The sequence below is a fragment of the Podarcis melisellensis genome (assembly GCF_964234715.1).
Source record: "Podarcis melisellensis genome assembly, chromosome: 16".
Taxonomy (NCBI): domain Eukaryota; kingdom Metazoa; phylum Chordata; class Lepidosauria; order Squamata; family Lacertidae; genus Podarcis; species Podarcis melisellensis.
In genome coordinates, this window is record NC_138533.1 from 22,654,179 (window position 1) to 22,678,135 (window position 23,957).

The following is a 23,957-nucleotide window of genomic DNA, read 5'->3' on the forward strand; positions in this document are numbered from 1 at the left end:
AGGTTGGCAGGAGCAGGGACCAAGCAGCGGGAGCTCACCCCGTCACAGGGATTTGAACCACCAACCTTCTGATCGGCAAGCCCTAGGCTCTGTAGTTTAACCCACAGCGCCACCTGCGTCCCCATATGGGCTCTTGGGTACCCTATAAGGGGAAAGGAGCAGGGTTTTTTTGTATAATAGTCACCCAAAGGGGGGGGGGGGAATACATCTTTTCTTCCGCCGTTCTCTACACCACATATAAATTTATAAACCACTATCATCCTTTGTTGTCTTTCTTTCACGTGCTTTTCATTTTATTTTTGCCTTTCCTTGTAAGGAAAATGCTTCAGCCATTCCCACAATAATTTCAGTGACCCTTTTCTGACCCTTTTCTTGCTCTGTTGTGTCCCATGCACTAGGGAGCAGATCCTTTACAGAAGTCCTCAAGAAAGCATTAAAGTTATTTGAACAAAGAATTATACAAACCAATACAAGTTTATTGAATCCCCCCTTTTTTTCAGACATGACATTTAAGTGTTAATTAAAAAAAAAAATCCACAGTCAGACACGGGGTGATCACAATTACCCTTTATCCCTTGGGGAAAGTTCCTTGTAACATCCCTTAAGTTATGGTGATGGAAGGGAAGGGATAAAACTTTTATATTTCCTTACTTGTACAGGTGGGAGGATGCATTTTATGTTGTGAACCGCCCTGAGATCTATAGGGCGGTATACAAATTTAATAAATAATAAATAAAATAAAAATTATTCTCCTTACCCCATAGAAAGTTTCCATTCTGTTGTATCCAACTAAGTTGGAGTTAGCCAATTGAAATTAATAGAATTCAGTTAAACATGTCAATTAATTTAAATGGATCCACTCTGAGTAGGTTGACCATTGGCTATAACCCATTCCATTCAGGATCTGGCACTGGGAAAAAGAATTTCCTACAGTAGGCATCCCCAAACTCAGCCCTCCAGATGTTTTGGGACTACAATTCCCATCATCCCTGACCACTGGTCCTGTTAGCCAGGGGTGATGGGAGTTGTAGTCCCAAAACATCTGGAGGGCCAAGTTTGAGGATGCCTAGCCTACAGGGTATCAAAATGCAAGTCAAGCCTGATTACATTTTGCTTGCCAATTTATAGCCACCCCAAAGTTGGCTGGTGCCTTTAACTGAAGCTTGATTTTCAGTCATGTGCTCTGCCTACAAGTTTAACATTCAAAGCACATGGCTTTCCCCCAAAGATTCCTGGGAACTGTAGTTTACCCCCAAGCTGCAATGCCCAGGATTACAATACCCAGAACTACAGTTCCCAGGATTCTTTGGGGGAAGTTAGGTGGTTTAAATGTAATTTCCATGCAGAGGAAAGCTCCGCCTGCTCATTACTGCGGATCGAGTTGTTCTTAAAGGCACGTGAGCAGGCCAGGCTGATCTCCCTTCGCCAGCACCATCCTTCACCGACTCTCAGGACGAGTTGTCCTCTTGAGTCGCACATGACATCATACACAGCCGGACAAGCACAAACACGTAGCAGAGGCCTGATCAAAGAAATGGGAGTCTGTAAAAAGAGATAGCAAAACATTCCTGAAAAAGAAGAAGCCTGTTTTGCAGAAAGAGGAGGGAGAAAGCTGGACTGGAGAGAAGGCAGTTCAGGAAGAAAGAGAGTGGATTGGTGGAGCATCTACTTTGCATGCAGAAAGTCTCAGATTCAAGTCCAAAGCTTCTCCAGGTAGGACTGGGAGAGAACTGACACCCTGGAGGGCTGCATAAGACAATATTAAGCAAGATGGACCAACGAGGCAGCTTTCTAAATATCCATGCTAGACTGAGAAACTCAGATGATAACTCTGAAGCTGTAGAGAGGGTTGAGCCGCAGTAGATCAAAGATGTATGATGGGCTGGGAAAGCATTCTCATTTTTTGTCCAGAGAGGCTCCAATGGGGTCAATGGACCTGAAGCAGAAGTCAACCCAAAAATCACCTTGTCCAGCCTGCTCCTCCAGCTCGGTCCTTGCATCCATCAGTGATCCAAAAAGTTCAGCCAGCAAACGCCTCTGACCTGGGCGATGTTGCACACAAGTGTGAGCCCAAATGCCTACAATGTAGGATGGAGGGAGAGGAGTTTGTGTGTGTTGCAGGAATAGAGGTACTACCTCCAACATACATGATAACGGAGGCCTGGAGTTTGGGAGTTTGAAAAGCGAATTGGAAGCATTTCTCTATTAACAGCATTCCTTAAGAAATACTTTTTAATGCTCGTCTCGGTTTACGCAGCACTGTGGACAGCGATAGCGGACGCAATCTGTTCACCAGCGACTGGAATCAAACCGTCTGGACTGAAGGATCCTTGTTTTCCTTCCCTTTGCCAGAGATTCCCTGTGCCTTTCCCAGAGGTTTGAAGACGGGCAACGCTTCCCATCCTGTGTCTTGGATGTCAGATGACGTGCTGCGTTGGTGTTAAAAATAATGGCGGTTTTTCCCTCCCACAAAGAGAAGAGGAGGATTCGGGAAGGGGAGAGAGAGAGAGAAGAAGAAGAAGAAGAGAAAGTTAGAAAGTTTGATTGCCTTATTTAAATTATTCATCCTCAAGGCCTAATGGACACATTATTTAATAGCCCTTGTTCCCATTAAACAAACAACTCACTGCATTAGTGGCTCAATACCCTTTTGAATCACAAGCATTAAGTCTCCACTGGTAGCTGTCATCTCGCTGCCAGTTCGTGCTGAATTATGTATCAGGGCGATCTCGAAAAATCAATGGATTCCTGACTGTCAGGAAATGGTTTGATATTCACTAATGGCTTTTGATTTGTTTTGTTTTTTGGTGTTTTCATAAAGCCTTCCTTGTTTTAACATAGAAGAAGCAATCAGCCACACCCTGGGCAATTACCAGAGCCGCTGGTGCTCATAGCGGCAAAACACAGCTGTAACGCAGAGGCAGGAATGGGGGACTACAACTCCCAGCTGGACTACAACTCCCAGAAGCCCTAGCAAGCAGAGCCAATGGCCGGGGTGGTGGGTGGTGCAGTTCAGCAACATCAGGGGGGCCAAAGTTTCCCCACACCTGACTTAAAGGGGAAAGGAAGGTCATAGTTAAGGAGAGAGGAGAGTCACAGCTCAGTGGTAGATTCTATAGGCATAGGCAAACTCCAGCCCTCCAGCTGTAGTTTTGAGACTACAGATCCCATCGTCCCTGACCACTGGTCCTGTCAGCTAGGGATGATGGGAATTGTAGTTCCAAAATGAGTAGAATGTGTGCTTTTATTTAAAATGCATCTCTGGGTTATTTGTGGGGCATAGGAATTCGTTCATTCCCCCCCCAAATACAGTCCAGCCCCCCCCACAAGGTCTGAGGGATGGAAGACCAGCCCCCTGCTGAAAAAGTTTGCTGACCTCTGACCCCTGTGGTTTCCACCAGGAGTCTCCCTCATAGCAGTTGCAGCACAGGGAAAAGACCCCAAAGGACTGCTGTGCATAATGGATTGTGTAAGTATGTGCCTCCCACAATTTCTACCACATCTAATGCAAGTATTATGGACTTTTTCCAGTTCAGAGCAAAAGTGAGCAAGGATTTGATATAGGTTCACAAAATTATGCAGGGCATGACGAAATGGATAGGTTGTTTTTCTCCCACTCGTATGACAGAAGAACTTTTGGACATGCAACGGAGCTGATGATTGGAAGATCCAGGGCAGATGTTTTAAAAAAGGACTAAGTAATAAACAGTTTCAAGCATGCAGGCCTAATTATTTAGGAAGTTTCTTGAGAGCTCTGGTTTCGGTTGTGGGGGAGGGAAACACACACAACCCATCCTCTCAAGCACGGTGTCCAGCAGAAAGAGGTGAAAAGTTCATGGCCATCTCAACTTGTGTGTCTTGCAGAAACATCCCACCACAGCCCTTCTGCTGCTCCCGTGTCTTTGGGGACAGCTGGTAATTCCATCTGCCAGGATGAAGAGCCAGCGATGTAAATATGCCAGCGAAGGTTGCCAGACACTCAGGACATGGCTGTACAGCAGAGGAACTAACTTCCTGTGTCCTTCCACGAGTGGCATCTCCCTGCAATCTCTCTTTGACAACAGAGTGCCCTACAGATATTTTGGGGTTATTTCTTGCATTTATATTTATATTATTTATTCTACAAGGAGCTCAAAGTGGCGTACAGTGGTACCTTGGGTTACAGACTCCACTAACCCAGAAATAGTACCTCAGGTTAAAAACTTTGCTTCAGGATGAGAACAGAAATCGCACGGTGGCAGTGGGAGGCCCCATTAGCTAAAGTGGTACCTCAGGTTAAGAACAGTTTCAGGTTAAGAACGGACCTCCAGAACGAATTATCTTCTTAACCTGAGGTACCACTGTACATGGTTCTCTCCCTCCCCATTTAATACCCACAGAAAACCTGCAAAGCAAATTAGGCCAGAGGCAGCGACTGGCACAGGGTTACCCAGTGAGTTTCACGTGGCCAAGCGAGGATTTGAAACCCTGGTTTCCCAGGTCCAGAGCCGACACTCCAACCACAACGCCACACTGGCTCTCGAAGAAGTTGTATTCCAAAGAATCTGGAGGGCACCAGGTTAGCAAAGGCTGCTCTATGAGAGCGCAGGATAGCACTTTTCAACCTTGGAGCTCCACATGTTGGACTCCAACTCCCATCATCCATGGCAAACTTAGTAAATGGTCAGGGATGATGGGAGTTGGAGTCCAACCTCATCTAGGGACGTGCATAGGTCACTGACACAGATATTTTTATACGGGGGAAATAACCAAAAGGCTGTGTCAAGGAAAGCTGTCTTTTACGTTGCAGTTTCCAGGTGGCCAAGAGGTGGAGATGATGTGATCTGGAGGGCCGCAGGTTTCACAATCCTGGTTCTAATAAGGTAGCCTACTATTGCAACAGAGGCAAAATGCTCCTGCACCTTTAATAGTATTGAAATCCCCTCTTCTGTTCAGCTCTTAAAGGTGCAGGACCTCTGGCTACAGTCTTTGGCTATGCTAGTCTTTGGCCTACCTTACAGGAGTGCTGTGAAGATTCTGGAGATAAGTAGCAATGTGAGCAATCCTTAATTGGATAGGGTGGCAGGCTCCTGCCCCTGACTTCGTGAAAGGTGAAGGAGCCACGGTCCCCTTTTGCATCCACTCCCCCCAATTCCCTACCTACCAAAAGGGATGCATATAGCAAGCCCACAATTTACATTCCAGGTATCACCCCTAAAGCCAAAACTGCATATAGTTAAAAAAAACTGTAAGTCCAATGGCAAGTGGGATTGCGAAAGTCTTTTTTCCTGGATGCCCGCCCCCTTTCTATTTTATTTTTATTTTTCATAAAGCTGATTGCACACAAATTATGGGCTTACTGCACTTCAAAATACTGTATTTCTTTAGATAATTTGTTCTGCTCACTTGCATACCTTATTTGACTAGTCACAGCAATAGGTAAGGAACTCTGCAGGCATCCAAGCACAACCTCCTGACTCCTGGGTTTTCCTTTCACCCAGGTTCTGCCCACGTGAGATTTTACACCAGGCATAGGCAAACTCGGCCCCCAGATGTTTTAAGACTACAATTCCCATCATCCATGAGCACTAGGGATGATGGGAGTTGTAGTCCCAAAACATCTGGAGGGCCGAGTTTGCCTATGCCTGCTTTACACTTTCAACATGTTCGTCATAGTCTTAGGGACTAGGAACTTAAATCCCCTCTTTAATGAAAATCGAGGTCCCCACCCCTCCTGAATTCTGCACCCAACTTCACAACCAGCATTCATGAGTAGATTCACACATGCCTGTGTATCACTGGTCTTCAGCTGGTCAGCTGGGACCCACTAGTGGGTCACAACAGAAACATCACAGCCATGCAAATAGAAGCTAAGTTACAGGGAACCAGGCAGAGGGCCTTCTCGGTAGTGGCGCCCGCCCTGTGGAACGCCCTCCCATCAGACGTCAAAGAGAACAACAACTACCAGACTTTTAGAAGACATCTGAAGGCAGCCCTCTTTAGGGGAGCTTTTAATGTTTGATGCATTACTATATTTTAATATTTTGTTGGAAGCTGCCCAGAGTGGCTGAGGAAACCCAGCCAGATGGGTGGGGTATAAATAAATACAGTGGTATCTTGGGTTAAGTACTTAATTTGTTCCGGAGGTCCGTACTTAACCTGAAACTGTTCTTAACCTGAAGCACCACTTTAGCTAATAGGGCCTCCCGCTCCTGCCGCTGCACCACCAAAGCACGATTTCTGTTCTCATCCTGAAGCAAAGTTCTTAACCTGAAGCACTATTTCTGGGTTAGCGGAGTCTGTAACCTGAAGCGTATGTAACCTGAAGCATATGTAACCTGAAGCGTATGTAACCCAAGGTACCACTGTATATTATTATTATTATTATTATTATTATTATTATTATTACCTAAGGCCCGGGAGCCGGATGCGGCCCAATCATCTTCTCAATCCGGCCCTTGGACGGTCCGTGAATCGGCGTACTTTTACATGAGTGTAATGTGTCCTTTTATTAAGAATGCATTTCTGGGTTATTTGTGGGGCATAGGAATTTGTTCATTCCCCCCCCCCCAAAAAAATATAGTCTGGCCCACCACATGCTCTGAGGGATGGTGGACCGGCCCACGGCTGAAAATGTTTGCTGACCCCTGGTTTAATCCATCCCATATCTTCCGCTTCCTTGGATGTTGGTCAATTCTAGTGTTAGGAGAGAGGGAAGAAAAGTTTCCTCTATCTTCTTTCCCCGTGTCAACTGTTACTTCAGAAGCATACTGACAGGGGAGGGAGGGCCTGGGTTCTGGATCAGGCCAAAGGTCCACCTCACCCAGCATCGTTTCCTTGCAGCTGCCAACCAGATACCTCTGGGAAGATGCCTCTGCTCCTCGCCGCTTAGGCAGAAAGCGCAAGCATTTCCCATCTTCCTTCTAGATACTTGACGGAATTCCCCCCTTAATCTTCTTTGGGCTAAATTTATCCACTTCCTTCCACCTTTCCCTTATGCAACTTTCCCTTTCAGATCCTACATCGTGACAAGGTAAGGCTGCCAGCTGGCGATGCAGCCTGACTTGAAGTTCTGGGGTCTTTACAGTGCAATCCAATCCGTGTCTACTCAGAAGGAAGTCCCACTGGGTACAATGGGGCTTACACCCAGGTAAGTGGAGATAGGGTTGCAGCTTTGGCCTCCTCCTCGGGATATCCGGAGGAAGGACTGAGATTTATGGGGAGACAGGGGAGTGTGCACAGGGTTGCACACTCAGATGTCATTGCTACCACTAGTCTCATTATTATTCATTCAGAACCTGAAATCACAAAATAATGTTTTAATGTATTTGGGCTGTTTGCCTGCTCCTTTGATCTGTTTTTGTGCGGGTGTTTTGTTTTGTTTTTGGTATTTAAAAAACAGCTCCACTAGTTTCAGCTCATGAGGTCTGGAGACTTTATTTCTTAAAATGAAAGCTTTGGCTTCTCGGGAATTTAACCAGAGCCTGTGCGTTGCCCAGTGGTGTTTTGGTCTGGGGTCATGTTAGGGTCAAAGACCCATTCATATTTCTGCAGCAGGGTCCCTGTCCCCAGACTCCTGGATTCACCCAATAAGCATGAAAGAGGGACTTTTTAAGCTACTGATAAGCAGCCTTCTCTCACTATGTGCTGATTGGAAGAAGAAGAAGAAGGGGAGTTTGGATTTGATTTCCCGCTTTATCACTACCCGAAGGAGTCTCAAAGCGGCTAACAATCTCCTTTCCCTTCCTCCCCGACAACAAACACTCTGTGAGGTGAGCGGGGCTGAGAGACTTCAGAGAAGTGTGACTAGCCCAAAGTCACCCAGCAGCTGCATGTGGAGGAGCGGAGACGCGAACCCAGTTCACCAGATTACGAGTCCACCGCTCTTAACCACTATACCACACTGGCTCTTGAAGGCAACTGGAGTGAAAGGAGGCGAGTTAGCCATGGAGGATCGGCTCCTAGGGTCATTCTGGAGAAGGTGCATGGGAAGAATACCCGAGGAGGAGTTATTCTGCTCCAAACAGGGGGGGACTTTGGTAATATGGCACCCTGAGTGAGGACAACATTTGATGCTTCCACCACCCCCAGAAATATTTTTCATTTTCGTAATAATTCCTTTTGGTACAGTTGATGTTTATGGATCTTCTCACTAGGTACCCTTATAAATATAAGTGGTTGTTGTTGTTTTGCACCTCCTAGGCTGGGCATCCTGTGTGCTGGGGGGGGGCAGCCCACACCACCCTAAATCCACAGCTGCTCCCTACCAGAGAAGAATGGCAAACCAAGCTGGTGGACTATGCCAAAATGGCAAAGCTGACTGGAAAACTCAGAAACCAAGAGGATAAAAACTTTATAAATGAATGGGGGAAATTTACAAGTTATTTAGGAGACCACTGTAAGCAGATGGAAACAAGAGCAGGATTTTGACATACTGGTAGTGTAAAAATATTATGGATAATATGGTTTGATATAATAACTGGAGTACAAACTAATATGCAGTTGTAGATGTTTTAAAACAAGACTCCGTAGAAGGGATGAGGGGAAGTTGCGAGATTCGAAGAATCTCCATATATAGTGTTACTTTATCGATGTGTGTTTACTTGTTTTTGTTTTTAGGAATCTGGGTAATTGGAGTATCGCTGAGGCACGCCCGCCAGTCCGAGGAAGTGTTGTGGGGAAAATGTTGACTCCGGTGAATATTACGCCAAATTAATAAAAATTATTAAAAATAAAATAAAATCCAGAGCTGCTCCAAAGCCCAAACATTTGGGAAGACTGAAAACACCAGATGCTCCAGATTCAAGGGAACAGGGGTGCATGTTCTGTTTCATCCAACAGACCTTCACGGAAAACACAATGTAACTTGCTCCAAAAGAAGATATCGGAGCGCTCCAAATCATTTGCCCATGTACGTGCATGGAACATTGTAGAACTAGCTGGAAGGCAACCCATGGAGATTTGCATTGATTGTTGCAATGCACCCCTAATTATTGAAAAATAATAAGACTGTTTTTAGAAGGCTGCATAACCTCAGAAGGGGCTGGTGGCTTTGAGCCTGCTACTACACTACAAATCACCGCTCCCCATTGATTGACCCTCTTTCTGCAGGCCCACTCTGCCCAAAGAGAAGGGGACAAGTTGGGCAGAGGCCGTCCCCTCTTTTCTCAGTTCCTATCCATGCTTGCTGGAGCTCCAGGAGTTGGCAATGGTCCCCCCACTGGGATATGGGCACTGGTAGATACCCAGCGAAGCCAACTCCTGAGTGCTGGCCCTGCCCCTCTAAGCATGCAGGAGCACAAGAAACACAGATTAAAGAAGAGAGCATAATCTTAGAAGCTGCCATAGCTGCGAGTATCCACTACAGTACTGGAAATAACTGTCTCATCTCTCCCCTCTCTGCAAATTAACAGGATTGTTTAAGATGGCATCAAGTTCTAGCACATTGGCTGGAGAATGGCGAAATCTAACTTACCGTAGTGAAATGAACTGCACAAAGGATACCGATCAACACGAGGCCAATGAGGATCGCTGCGATAGCAACCAGGAGTGCGGTGTGGCCCAGTCTTTTTGAACCCTCTATATCTCCCTGTGTGTAACTGTTTAATGCCTGCAGAGGAGAAATACGATTTTCATTAAAAAAACAACAACCAACCAACCAACCAACCAACCTGTGCCTCCATTCTCACTCCTTTTGCCACCATTGGCAGGTGAGGCCTTGCTGCCGGAGGCGCTGTCACTGGAGGCTGCGTGGTTGGCACTGTCCTGTGACAGGGCCTCTTTGGTGGTGGCCCCCAGTTGAGGAATGCCCTCACTAGCCAGGTGTGCCTGTCTCTATCATTATTAACTCCCTAGGAGAAAATGTCCCTGTTCACCCAAGCATCTGGTGGCTGAAGAATACTGCGCCTGGCCACCTCGAGAGTATAGGCTGGAAGTATGTTTTTGATTGCAATTGATTTTAGAACATTTTAATTTATTTTGTTTTTTTAAAAAAAAGATTTTTATTGCATTTTCAATTACAAGGTCAAAAATATAAGATACATAGAAAAAAAGAAAGCATACAAGAAAAAGAAAGAAGAAAAAAGAAAACGATCCAACTTTCAAAAATATTTTCACCTTACTGACTGGACTTCCCCGCATTTCCCTCACCCTGCGTTCTTTACAATAAACATATCAGCAAATTATTACCTTGTTTCGTACCTTATTTTTATCTTTCAAATGTTATACTTCTGGGTTTAAAGTACTTTTTATCAATTACTTATACCTTAATATAAACATGAAATAACTTTAAATTTCAACTTTTCCTTACTCATGACTTATCTCCTATCGTCCCAATCTAATTGCAGGAGCTAGAATTTCCAAGTCATGCAGATTCTTAACATTCATACAACTTATAATGTTTTTGCAAATAGTCCTTAAATTTTTTCCAGTCCTCTTCCATTGTTTCTTCTCCCAGATCTCGGATTCTGCCTGTCATTTCGGCCAGTTCCATATATTCCATCAATTGCGTCTGCCACTCTTCCAGTGTGGGAAGGTCTTGTATCTTCCAATATTTTGCAATAAGTATTCTTGCTGCTGTAGTTGCATACATAAAAAAAGTTCTGTCCTTCTTTAACACCTTTTGGTCCACAATGCCCAGGAGGAAGGCCTCTGGTTTCTTAGGGAAGGTGTACTTAAACACCTTTTTTAACTCATTATAAATCATTTCCCAGAAGGCCTTCACTTTTGGACAAGTAAACCAAAGATGAAAAAATGTCCCAAAAATGTCCCTTCAGCCCCCTTACATTTCCAACATTTGTTATCAGACCGATGATATATTTTTGCAAGCTTGACTGGGGTCATGTACCACCTATATATCATTTTCATAATATTTTCCTTCAGGGCATTACATGCCGTGAATTTCAATCCAGTGGTCCATAACCTTTCGCAGTCTTCAAACATAATGTTGTACCCAATATCTTGAGCCCATTTTATCATGGCTGATTTGACTGTCCATTTTAATTTATTTTGTAATGTTTTTCTTTTTCTTTTTACAGTTTTGTATCTGTCTGCCAGCCTGGGATCCTTGGGGAGGAAGGGTTGTGTATCAATTCAGTAATGAATAAATCATCGGCATAATACTTTAACAACCAGCTCACAGTTTTTTCATTCTCCTGTCCTCTCTCCCCACTACCCAAATCTACTATATATTTTGGAAAGCTGTCATACATCTCTTAAAAGATATCGTGACCAATTCTTACACAATGGTTCCTATGATCAAGATCATAGGCTTTGGTCTGTGCTTGGATGTACTTGGAAATCATTTTGAATCAAGAAGGTGGACTTGAACCTTTAAAAGCTGTGCTGATTTTAACCACTGATTTAAAAAAGGCACTGGGTTTCTTTTTTTGTTTCCTTATAATTTTTTGTTTTATTTATGTACTCATTGTATTTATATCTCACTTTCTTCTCCACTGCGCTCAAGGCGGTGTACAGTGGTGCCTCGGGTTAAGTGCTTAATTCGTTCCGCAGGTCCGTTCTTAACCTGAAACTGTTCTTAACTTGAAGCACCACTTTAGCTAATGGGGCCTCCTGCTGCTGCCACGCCACCGGAGCACGATTTCTGTTCTCATCCTGAAGCAAAGTTCTTAACCCAAGGTACTATTTCTGGGTTAGCGGAGTCTGTAACTTGAAGCGTATGTAACCCGAGGTACCACTGTACGTGGTTTTCTCCCTCCTCATTTAATCCCCACAACAACCTTGCAAGGTAGGTTAATGACTGGCCTGAGGTCACCCAATGCACTCCATGGCTGAGTGGGGGATTTGAACCCTGAGCACATCAAAGTGCAAATAGATAAATAGGTACCACTCCAGCGGGAAGGTAAACGGCGTTTCCGTGCACTGCTCTGGTTCTCCAGAAGTGGCTTAGTCATGCAGACCACATGACCTGGAAGCTGTACACCGGCTCCCTCGGCCAATAAAGCGAGGTGAGTGCCGCAACCCCAGTCGTCCACGACTGGACCTAATGGTCAGGGGTCCCTTTACCTTTACCTCCCGCATGCTAGAGCCTGACACTCTAACCACTACACCACACTGGCTATTCCCAATCAACGCCAGGAACGAAGCGGCCATTTATCCAGGAGCTGATTATTACTGCTGCATTCGTTGTACGGCTCATTGCTCCACCATTGCTGATCAATAAATCCCACAGCAATTTAACTAAGTGCTGCACTTCGAAGGCTCGGCTGTCCACTTGAGAGAATATGCATCTGAGCAGTGCGAGGTGGAGGGGAGGAGGAAAGGGATTCTGGTTTTACCTGGAGGCCAGAGATATTGGCCAGGCATTTGAGTAAGAGGGCAAACTATTTTTAGGTGTGGTTTTACTGACATTTATTTGCTCCTAAATTGTAGCTGACTTTGGTTTAAATGACTCTCCCATGAGGAAAATTTGCAGCATTTGGGATTTTTTAGTTTAGAGAAAAGGAGAGAAAGAGGTGCCATGATAGAACCTTATATAATGATACATGGCACACAGAAAGTGGATGGAGAACAGCTTTTCTCCCTCTCTCCTAATGCTATAACTCAGGGACATAAAATGAAACTGAATGATTTGGGACAGATAAAAGGACTTTTTCACACAAGACATAGTTAAACTACAGAACTCACTCCCACAAGAGCCAGCAATGGCCACCAACATCTAGAAGTTCTAGGTTCAATTCCTGGGATATAAACTACACAAAGGTCAGATGAAAGGTGAGGGCAAAAAGCTAAATCCTCTATTTATTGGGTGGCACTGTGGGTTAAACCACAGAGCCTAGGACTTGCCGATCAGAAGGTCGGCGGTTCGAATCCCCGCGACGGGGTGAGCTCCCGTTGCTCGGTCCCTGCTCCTGCCAACCTAGCAGTTCAAAAGCACGTCAAAGTGCAAGTAGATAAATAGGTACCGCTCCAGCAGGAAGGTAAATGGCGTTTCTGTGTGCTGCTCTGGTTCACCAGAAGTGGCTTAGTCATGCAGGCCACATAACCCAGAAGCCCTCGGTCAATAAAGCGAGATGAGCGCCACAACCCCAGAGTCGTCCACGACTGGACCTAATGGTCAGGGGTCCCTTTACCTTTACCTTTAAGGTGACACAAGGAATTTGGCACAATGGCTCCTGAGATCACGGAGCAGTTTTTTAACTATGTTTTGATATTGGCCACCATTGTGAATCAATATGGCAGCCTCAACATTTTAAAAATGCACCAAAATGGACATTTTCTTAAGGTATATAGACAGATTTTTGCATGCCTGTTGGGCAAATATACACACCTCTTTTTGCAAGACATTTACCCTAATTTAATTTACGTTTGTATATTGTTTTCATGACTATACACGAGGACCTCGGTCCTCCTCTACCTTTGATGGAACAAGTGGTTTGCTCAGAGCTCTCCATGGTGCTGGAACCTTCCCCTCCCCACTCGTCCCTCCGATCAGAGAATGGCAACCTTGAGAATGGCCATAGCTCAGTGGCAGAGCATTGTCCTGGCTCCCAGTTGCTGAAGAAAATTGATACACGCTTTCCAAAGGCTTTTATGCTTAGATTATTGTGGTATATAGGCAGATTGTTGGCTTAAGGCACTTTAGGCAATACTCTTTGCTAATCCTCAATAACAGCTACAACAAAGGCAGGAGCTCCAGCTGGCAAAGCTTTGAAAGATGATCCAATGGCTATCCTGAATATAGGAACAGGGTGTGCTCATCTTAAGGCTGAAAGAGTTTCTGAAATCTCTTGCAATGCTCAGTAGGCAGAGCCCTCTGCTTCCTTCTCTTTGGGCTCCTCCTGGACTTGGGTGACAGGGAACAAGTCACTACCACCTGAGAGGTGGCTGGGACTGGTGAACTATTCTCTTCTGGGAAGGCAGAGCTATTCCCAGTATCAGACAGCTGTATCTGACGGCGGTTCTCCACCAAATGTGGAAAGGGAGGAGGGGAGAGAGCAGGCTGAGGAAGCCCCCCACCCTGCAATCCTTGCTAGCAGATTCCCCCACTCCCAGCAGATGCCCCACATCCCACTGGAGGCCTCCCCCATATCCTCCCTCTGCATTTCCCGACTTGGCTAGCCCATGATAAATAAGCATCTGCCTCAAATGCAGAAAGCCCCATGCAGTGGCGTAGCGTGGGTTGTCAGCACCCGGGGCAAGGCAAGTAATTTGCGCCCCCTAACCCGTGGATTTGCGCCCCCTAACCCGTGGATTTGCGCCCCCTAACCTGTTGATTTGTGCCCCCTAACCCATGGATTTGCGCCCCCTAACCCGTGGATTTGCACCCCCTAACCCTAACCCCAGATGTTGTGCCTGGTGCAGCCGCCCCCCCTGCACCCCCCACGCTACGCCACTGGCCCCAGGTTGAATTCTTGGCATCTCCAGATAGGGCTAGGAGAGACTTCCATCAGTGCGGACTGTTAAAGGGGTTTTTTCTTCTGGTGGCAGGTGACAGAAACTCTGACACCATAAGACCGGTGTAAAACCAAATAAAATAAAAGTTTTATTACAAAGCAACAAAGCTTGTGAGTGTTATTCCTTGCAGGCAGATTCAAACTGCAACTTTTCCTCCTTTCGTAGTCATGGCCAGCTGTACTGAATCTGCCCAGAGATCACAGAAACAGTTCTTAAAGGTGCAAACGTCTTTACTGCAGAATGACTCCCAAGACAGACAATCAAGGGAGTATGAAGTGGGGGGCGGAGGGGATGGGCCGCCCCGGGAACCACTCGGTGAGTGACAATATGGCCCGCTCCCCCCCCCCCAGCTGTAGAGCAGCCGAGGGCGTGTGTGCAGTTAGTATGGGCACCACTCACGTGGCATTTGCATGGGCTGCCTCTCTCGCACGGCGTCTATACGGGCTGCCTCTCACATAGCGACCATATGGGATGTCGCGCAGGCGCCGCTGGGTGGTTCACCCCGCCCCAGGTTCCCCTGCCACTGCGGACAATTCTGAGCTAGCTGGAATCAGCGATCTGACTCAGTATAGTGGTACCTCAGGTTATATACGCTTCAGGTTACATACGCTTCAGGTTACAGCCTCCGCTAACCCAGAAATAGTGCTTCAGGTTATGAACTTTCCTTCAGGATGAGAACAGAAATCGTGCAACAGCGGGAGCCCCATTAGCTAAAGTGGTGCTTCAGGTTAAGAACAGTTTCAGGTTAAGAATGGACCTCTGGAACGAATTAAGTACTTAACCCGAGGTATCACTGTATAAGGCATCCTATTTCTCCTCCGCTCATAGGAATTGCTATAAATCGTGGCAGGTTGGGAGCACAGGCGATTCATGACGGATGCAAGCTTTTCAGAATGCCAGCGCCTCAAGAAGACGTTCTGCAGACAGAATAAATCCTATCAGCTACAAACCTAGGCAGAGGTCTGCGATGACGGCATGCGGCTTTAGCTGAATTGCAGACCCGGAGGGAAATTGCTAGTGGATCAAGTGTCTCCTCTGGCCCTTTTTCAGAAGCAATGCAGCAAATATATCATGTGGGCATTCCTGCGCTTCTCATTACACTTGGGTTTTGTGGGAGCCTTGCAAGAGCTTATCCATAAGACAATACAAAATGAATACATTGCAGCTTCTATGGGAGTGAGGGCCTCCTGCCTTCCTGGGGAACCTTCTGGGGGACAAATGGGTGGGGCCAGAAGCACAACTGGGTGGAGCAACATATTTAAATTTGACTTCTAGAAGGGTGTGGCCTGTGGAGAGTGCCACGGGTCAGGCAGGGATGACTGGAGGGCCAGTTGTGGCCCCTGGGCCTGAAGTTCCTCTACCCAGACTTGTATGAGTTGATGGCCATTTTTGCATGTAATGATAAGCCAGATGTTATGGCTTATTGTGGTTTATTGTGAAAGAACAGCAGGCAGGTATATACTGCCCAATTGCCGCCTTCTCTATCCTTCACTGGTGGAAGCAGAACAAACAAACCAAGAAGCCTTGGCTTTGTGTTACATCAGATCTAAGGGTTGTGGTTTGTTTTCTCCTAAATGAAATGGCTTCATTTCTCCCCCGCCCCCTTCTGTTTCATGTATTTTCTATGGTTTCCCCCCTTCTCCCTCCCCATTCATTTTTCCTTTTGTGACGTGCCTTTTAGGCCGCAACTCTAAAAAGTAGGGTTGCCTTGTTATTGATCTTTGTCAACCACTGTGGGAGGCTTTCTCAGCTGGAGAGAAAGCTAAAAATGCTTTGGTTAAAGACATTTGTTTCGTTTTATTTATTAAGGTGCTTTCATACAGCTCTGCACCGCCACAGCCACCTCGCAACAAAATAACCTGAACCTATTCGCATACATTCCCTGCATAAAGTAATGCAGGAACAGTGACGTTCTTCACCCATCAAACCTCTCCACCTGTAAAAGCCTGACAAAAGAGGTTCGTCTTCACCTGAATTTCGGCAGGAGCTCAGGCCTCCTCATAGCTTAGAGCCAAGCTGCATTTTAACCTTTCAGGAAGAAAACCCGAATCTTCCTACATTCAGGTTCATTGGATATCCACAAGTTCTAGCAGTAAAGAGAGGGAGAAAAACATTTCTCTATCCACTTTCTCCCAGCTGTGTCCAGTGGTACCTCGGGTTAAGTACCGTATTTTTTGCTCTATAAGACTCACTTTTTCCCTCCTAAAAAGTAAGGGGAAATGTGTGTGCGTCTTATGGAGCAAATGCAGGCTGCGCAGCTATCCCAGAAGCCAGAACAGCAAGAGGGATTGCTGCTTTCGCTGCGCAGCGATCCCTCTTGTTGTTCTGGCTTCTGAGATTCAGAATATTTTTTTTCTTGTTTTCCTCCTCCAAAAACTAGGTGCGTCTTGTGGTCTGGTGTGTCTTATAGAGCGAAAAATACGATACTTAATTCGTTCTGGAGGTCCGTTCTTAACCTGAAACTGTTCTTAACCTGAAGCACCACTTTAGCTAATGGGGCCTCCTGCTGCCGCCACGCCACCGGAGCACGATTTCTGTTCTCATCCTGAAGCAAAGTTCTTAACCCGAGGTAATATTTCTGGGTTAGCAGAGTCTGTAACCTGAAGCGTATGTAACCTGAAGCGTATGTAACCCGAGGTACCACTGTATAATTTTATAAGCTTCTATTGAACCTTGGGCCTGGGGGCCAAATTCAACCCTCCACATGGCTCCTGAGACTCTCCCATGCCCATCAAATAAATAAATAAATAAAAATACTTAACTAAAAATAGAAATTGTAGAAAGAATTGGACAGATTTTCCTGAGCACTTGGGGTCAAAAGAAAGTCACTTAAAAACAGCTGAGACCCTTCATTCCAAATGTGCTAGGTATCAGAGCCAGACAGATAGTGATGCCAGGTGGGGTGCCGTGCCCCCCCCGCAACATAAATCCTGGCTACACCTATGCCCATATCACACAGCCCTCTCCAGCCACATCTCTCCTCCCCAGGCCACAGCCCTCACCAGCCCTGCTTTGCACCCTCCTTGAGTGTTTTGCCTGGCTGGAATGTGTCCTTGAACTGTGATCGTGCCTTTTGCTTGCCTGGATTATGAGTGTGTTTGTGTGTGTGTGTGTGTGTAGAAACTAGCCTATTGTACAGAGGTCCAATTTGCATCTGTTGCTCCTCCCAGTTTTCCTTCTGGCTCCACCCACCACTGGCATGTGGCCCTTGGAAGATTGCCCAGAAGGGATTTGCGGCCCTCAGGCTGAAAGAGGTTCCCTACCTTTGATGCAGAGGAACGAGTGTGGACAAGGCAGTTGGATATTGCTGTACTGGGCTGGTGCCATTCGTACTTGTTTTTTGTTGAGCCATTAACTCTGATGGCGAGAAAATGGTACCCATTATTTAAAGAGCAGATCAGCAGGGTGAGATATCTGTATAGTGATTCGAGGCATCTCTTTTGAGCTCTCAAATAACCCTTGCTGCTTGAAAGCTTTATGGTCCCCAGAGGGATGGGGGAGAAGCCATCTCTCTTAGCGAAATACCTTCTGTCTCCAGTCCACCGTCCTGCCAACTGCAGACGGAACGTGCTTCAAGGTTCTTTGGCACACACAAGCACACACCCTTAGCCTCTCCTAATCTCTCAGGGCTCTGAAACGGCCAGCCATTTCTCCCTTCGCGCAAGTAATGGACCGCAACCCATTAGGTTGGCTAAATGGACTCTCTCGGAATGGATGGTCCGTGTCGTCCACATATCCACCCACACTTCTACACTTATCTTCCTATATGCATAAAAATGTAAGGTTGTCGTCACGTAGCCATTCTGGGTCTCGCATCAAAATCCCAGATTTGCAGGAAGTTAGGGTGGGGTGAGGAAGCAAGCGGCACAACACCAGCGGCCATGTCATGGGAGCAAGGAGGGAGGGGCATTGACAGGTGAAATGTTGCTGTTTAAAACAAGAGCAGAGGTTTGTGTGAAGTAGCGATGGAGGGAACTGAAGGAACTTGGCGTGTGGGGCAGAGTCATGGGCATGCCTGTGAAAATGGGGGTGCAGAGTGGGACTGCAGAATAGAAGAGAAAAATGGGGAAGAATAGGGAGCTTAGCAGTCACTTGAGGTGGGAAGGGGAAGCTCTGGGGGGGCAGGGAAATGGTGGGAGGTTTGTGAACTGAGTGAGCAATCAATGCGGGGAGAACAATATAATGTACATTTGTTGCAGAAGGGTCTCATATGCACAGCCCAATGTTGCTCTTATTGAAAAAAGAGTTGCAACTGGAAGTGTTTCTGATCTCCCAAATCCTCTATGTGCCTGCATGCGCCCGCACACACACATGTACACACATGCACACATGGAATTTTTTTGGCACCTCATCTCCTTGACCTATTACATCTGGTTGTTACAAGAACTCCAGAGCGAAGACCTAGCACCTGAATTTGCTTCTTCCTCCTCCCTCCTCCTCCTTTTTCCTTTTGTATCTTTAAGCTTATAAGCCAAGTCTTATTATTGATAGCTGTAAGCCAGTTTGGGAAGCTTCCCCCCACCCCGGCTGAAGAGCAGGGGTCAAAATCTTTCAAACTGGTAAATGACAGCCAGGGCTAGGTTGGGCCTTTGGCCATAGGAACCTCTGTCTTCACACTCCTCTTGGGCTTCTGGGTTGGCAGCTAGGAACATAGGAAGTGGCCATAAACCGAGTCAGACCATTGGTCCATCTAGCTTAGTATTGTCTACACTGGCTGGCAGCATCTCTCCCAGGCTTTCAGACAGGGGTCTTTCCTGACCCTGCCTTGAGATGCTGGGGATTGAACCTGGGTCCTTCTGAATGCAAGGCAGATGCCGTACCACTGACCCCAACCCAACCCCAATGTCGGGAAGGAGACAGCAGTTAGCATGCAGAAGGTGTACTCTCTACCCCTGAGACAGGCAGAACTGCAAAATGGGCCAAAATGGGCCACAGATCTTCACCTCCTAGAGAGAAAGAGAGATATTATAATGACGGACAAAAGAGAAGTTTCAAAATCATCCTTTAAATGCATCCTTTTCATCAGAGCAACTGATTATCATTTTTATCAGCTGCTGGAAATGTCATGCTTCAAGAATTTAAAAGTTCTGCTTTAAGTTTGCTGTAATAAACCTATAGATTTGGTCACAAACTGCATCCTCCCAGGACCCCAGAGCTTGTGGTATTTTTTTTATTGCAGGGTGGGTGGAGGGGACAGATGAGCCGATCTCACACCCTTTTCAAGGCTAGAGTTCCGAAACCATCTTTGCTTCCTGGATCTCACTTCCATATAGCCTAAAATCTGCCAGAACACAGGGCAAGGGAGTTCACCACCCTCTGTTCTGAAATTCACACCTAAGGCACTGGAATGGAAAGAATAGTGAATGGGATGAGAAGAAAGTTTAGAATTGCCAGGGGGGCAAGGATGAGAGTCCCATGGACTGCAAGAAGATCAAACGTATCCATTCTAAAGAAAATCAGCCCTGAGTGCTCACTGGAAGGACAGATCGTGAAGCTGAGGCTCCAGTACTTTGGCCACCTCGTGAGAAGAGAAGACTCCCTGGAAAAGACCCTGATGTTGGGAAAGATTGAGGGCACAAGGAGAAGGGGATGAAAGAGGACGAGATGGCTGGACGGTGTTCTCGAAGCTACAAACATGAGTCTGACCAAACTGCGGGAGGCAGTGGAAGACAGGAGTGCCTGGCATGCTCTGGTCCATGGGGTCACAAATAGTCGGACACGACTAAATGACTAAACAACAACAAGGATGACAACTTGCCAACAAACCATGCACCACTATAAAAGACTTGTGCACATCTTCCTCATGTGTGCATGTGAGGATTGAGCAGGTCTCCCGTCCTGTCTTGCACCCAACTTGGATCCAGGCCCTGACCCAATTAAGGAACCTTACAGAGTCACACAGGGCTCCTTCTCCCTGCTTTCCTTGCCTTGCATTTTGACAGCCCTGGATTGCCTCTGGTAGACTTGATCCAAGGATATCCAAGGCTTCCCCAGTCTGATTCACCCGAATCCCAGGTCAAGTAGGCTGAGAGTGACTGGCCTCCAAGGGTGACCCAGTGAGCTGCATAGCCAAGCAGGGACTTGAACCCTGGTCTCCCAGGTCCTAGTCTGACATGCTAACCATTACACCACACTGGCTCTCTGGTTTTAACTTTGCTGTTCTATCTTTCCTATACCTAGTGCTATACAAGACACAATCACTCACCGCTCATTATCTGAAATCCCTCTCTCTCTCTGAAAACAAAACCAATGGTGCATGTTCTTGAAAGTGTATTTATTAATTGCACTTATATCCCATTTTTCAAAGAGCTCAAAGGTTCTTCTCCCCTCCCCTGTTTGATCCTCACAACCACCCTGTGATGGAGGCTAGGCCGAGAGAGAGTTAGGAAGTGACGCAAAGTTGCCCAGTGAGGGAAGCAGGATTTGAACCCTGCTCTCCCGGATCCCTAGTCTGATGCCACAACCGCCACACCACCCTGGTTGTTGTATGGACTGGGCACCAGAAGGAGAACAAGTTACAGAAACAAGACAGATAATCAAGGCAAGTGACCGAAAAGCAGCATCTTTGCACTACAGAAACCACAACTTCTATCCAGTACAGTGGTACCTCGGGTTACATACGCTTCAGGTTACATACGCTTCAGGTTACAGACTCTGCTAACCCAGAAATATTACCTCGGGTTAAGAACTTTGCTTCAGGATGAGAACAGAAATCGTGCTCCGGTGGCGTGGCAGCAGCAGGAGGCCCCATTAGCTAAACTGGTGCTTCAGGTTAAGAACAGTTTCAGGTTAAGAACGGACCTCTGGAACGAATTAAGTACTTAACCCGAGGTACCACGGTATTGATAACAAAATCTTGAGACAAAAGGTTACAACCTTAACATAGGCTTGCACCAACAGCAGAGTGAGCCCCACTAAACTCCGCAGTGCTTAGGATCTTGGAGTAAACACAGGTCCCCTCCAGATTGGGGCTGTGTAAACACACATTTCCTTTTTACTCTGCACCCACTGCACTCTCACCCCGGGTTCAATCCACATCCATCCTGCCTTTTGCTGCTCTGAACCCCTTTGGGACGAACGTGGGGGAGAGTAATAAATGCAATAATAAATAATGATAAAATCTACCCTCAACTGTGATTCCCCCATTGCAGGGAGAAGAGACTAGACAACCCCTTTGAGCAGGTTCCAGCTCTAGAATTCTATGATTCTGTATTATTATTTTTTACAAAATGCTGCATCCCGCCCGCCCCCCAAAAAAACACCCACCCTGGCTTTGATCCCAATTGGAAAAAAAGAACAACCTAGCTAGATTTTAAGCCAGCAATATGTACACACAACTTGTGGTTCTTTTGGGAGAAAGATTCAATTGCATAGCTGCAAATTTAGGCTTGAGCAATTAGAAGTGGGTTAAAGTGTTCTCGGGCAATAAATTCACCTTTTTTTAAAAAAAGGGGGGCTTTTTCAGGAAGGAAAGTAGTGCAGAAATGCTTGGGGAAGTGTGGGCTGGCAATGGAATGACGGGACATCTGGAGGCTCCCTCCCTAACATTGCATCTTGAAACCATCTATTGCACTTCCTGGAAAGTTAAGTCTAGCTAAATATCACCCAGGAAGCTTGCTTCTGGGCCAACCATTAATAGGTCTGGGCTGCCATTACATCCATGCTCCCTTAGATGCAAGCTCCTGTTTGAACTCCATGGGACTTTTGAGTTACACCTGCAGCGGATCAGAATCTAAAGATGCAGTAGAGACTGAAGCTGGAAAGGAGAGGTTCTGAAAAATAAATTTCATAGGGGGTGTTGTGTCCCCTCCCTCTGTAGTCCAGGGGAATCACGGGTCAGCTGGGGTTGTCATTAGACCCACTAAAAGTAAGGAACATGGCTAACCCGTGTCCTTTTAATGTCTGCGAATCTCTCCAGTGCTGGTTCTACTCAAGAGAAAACCCCCTGAAACCAATGGGCATGGCTACCTCATGCCCATTGAGTCCAACCAATGTTCTCTTGAGTAGGGCTTGGAAAGAAATCAAAAGGTCTACTCTGAGTAGGGTCCAGCTGAATACAACCCTTTTAAACCCTAATGTTTGATGTATTACAGTATTTTAATATTTTTTTAGAAGCCGCCCAGAGTGGCTGGGGAAGCCCAGCCAGGTGGGTGGGATATTATTATTATTATTATTATTATTATTATTATTATTATTATTATTATTATTATTATTATTATTTTATTTTGTCCTTCCCCTTTCCAAGTAAGAGCTGTCCAGTAGGAGGCGACGAACTGGGGAGGGGCGCAATCGTGGAGATAGGGACGCTCCAGTCCCGACGTCGCCCCCTTACAGTGGCATGGCGTGGGGGGTGCAGGGGGGGCCGGCCGCACCGGGCGCAACATCTGGGGGTTAGGGTTAGGGGGCGCAAATCCACGGGTTAGGGGGCGCAAATTACTTGCCCCAGGTGCTGACAACCCACGCTACGCCACTGCCCCCTTAAACCCACCCCAAAAAAACAGCACACGAGGCTTACCATCACTGAGAAGACGAAGGCCACGATGTTAATGGGGTAGGACGGGCAAAAGCAGGATAGGATGCTGAGCCACAGGTAGTTTTTGGGCGCGTGGATCTCCTCTTCCTCGGGGCCCGGCGCCTCCTCGTCGCCGTTCATCTGCAGGTCGGCGCCGCTGTTGCTCTTCCCCAGGCCCCGCCTGAGGTCCGAGTAGGCGGGCGGCGGCGAAGAGGAGCCCTCCATGAAGCCGGTGCGGGAAGAAGGGAGAAACGAAGTTCGACGGGGCGGACGCGAGCCGAGGAGGAGCGCACGGCTGCTGCTGCTGTCCCTGCGGCAGAAAGAGCTGCTCCGTCGGCCGCAGAGGGAGCCGCTTGACCTCGCTCAGCCCCTCTCCTCCTTCTCCTTCTCGCTCCTGTCTCCGTTCAGGGACGGCAGCCAAAAGGCAGACCGAGCCAAGCCCACCTCGATCCCGGGCAAACTCTCAGGTTTCGCTCCCCGACCAAGCCGAAGAGGCTTGGGGAAGAAGAGATCGCTCCCGACGGGCTCAGCAAGGACTGAAAGCGCCTTTGGTGTGGCCAGCGGGGCGGCGGCGGCGGCAGTAGCAGCACCAATGCACTCGGAGCGCCGTCTGATTGGAGGGAAGGGACGCCCACTTTGGAGTTACACGGAGCTCTTCGACCCAATCAGGTATTGGGGGGAGATGGGAGGAGGAGGGGGAGAGGGCTGGGGAAATGGCTCTAAGCCAGGATGGCTAGACGGTCTTCTCAGGCAGGATGGCAAGGGGATGATTGAGGTCACATCCAGGGGTGCCAACTTGAATAAAATATTTTTGGGGGGGGTGGAGGTAAGCCCCACTGATCACATGATATGGTACACCCACCCACCCACACCCACCATTTGAATGACCATAATGGTAATGACCATTAACTTGTGGGGCGCCCCTCTCAAATATTTTAGTGGAGGGGCGGAAAAGAGCCCTCAGCCCCAAGGAGTTGGCTCCTACGGTCACATCCGCACCATGTATCTAAAGCAAATTCAACATGGCTGGCTTCCCAATCCTGGGAACTCT

General features: G+C 47.0%; 1 protein-coding gene across 1 annotated transcript; it reads right to left on the reverse strand.

Moving 5' to 3' along the window:
• Positions 1-455: 455 nt before the first annotated feature.
• On the reverse strand, positions 456-23,452 carry TMEM233 (transmembrane protein 233). The gene is made up of 3 exons (XM_081892613.1): positions 22,910-23,452; positions 9,455-9,589; positions 456-2,429 (listed from the first exon to the last, which is right to left on the reverse strand). Exons 1-3 carry the CDS (start codon positions 23,129-23,131, stop codon positions 2,418-2,420), a joined length of 369 nt encoding a protein of 122 aa, XP_081748739.1. The 5' UTR covers positions 23,132-23,452; the 3' UTR covers positions 456-2,417.
• Between the last annotated feature and the right edge of the window lie 505 nt (positions 23,453-23,957).

What these genes read in the sequence shown, in the direction of transcription:
- TMEM233 (XM_081892613.1), bottom strand. Translation starts at nt 23,131, where the DNA reads ATGGAGGGCTCCTCTTCGCCGCCGCCCGCCTACTCGGACCTCAGGCGG. An exon ending in CCTTCGTCTTCTCAGTGATG is followed by an intron (nt 9,590 to 22,909) that starts GTAAGCCTCGTG and finishes TCTCCTCTGCAG; the next exon opens with GCATTAAACAGTTACACACA.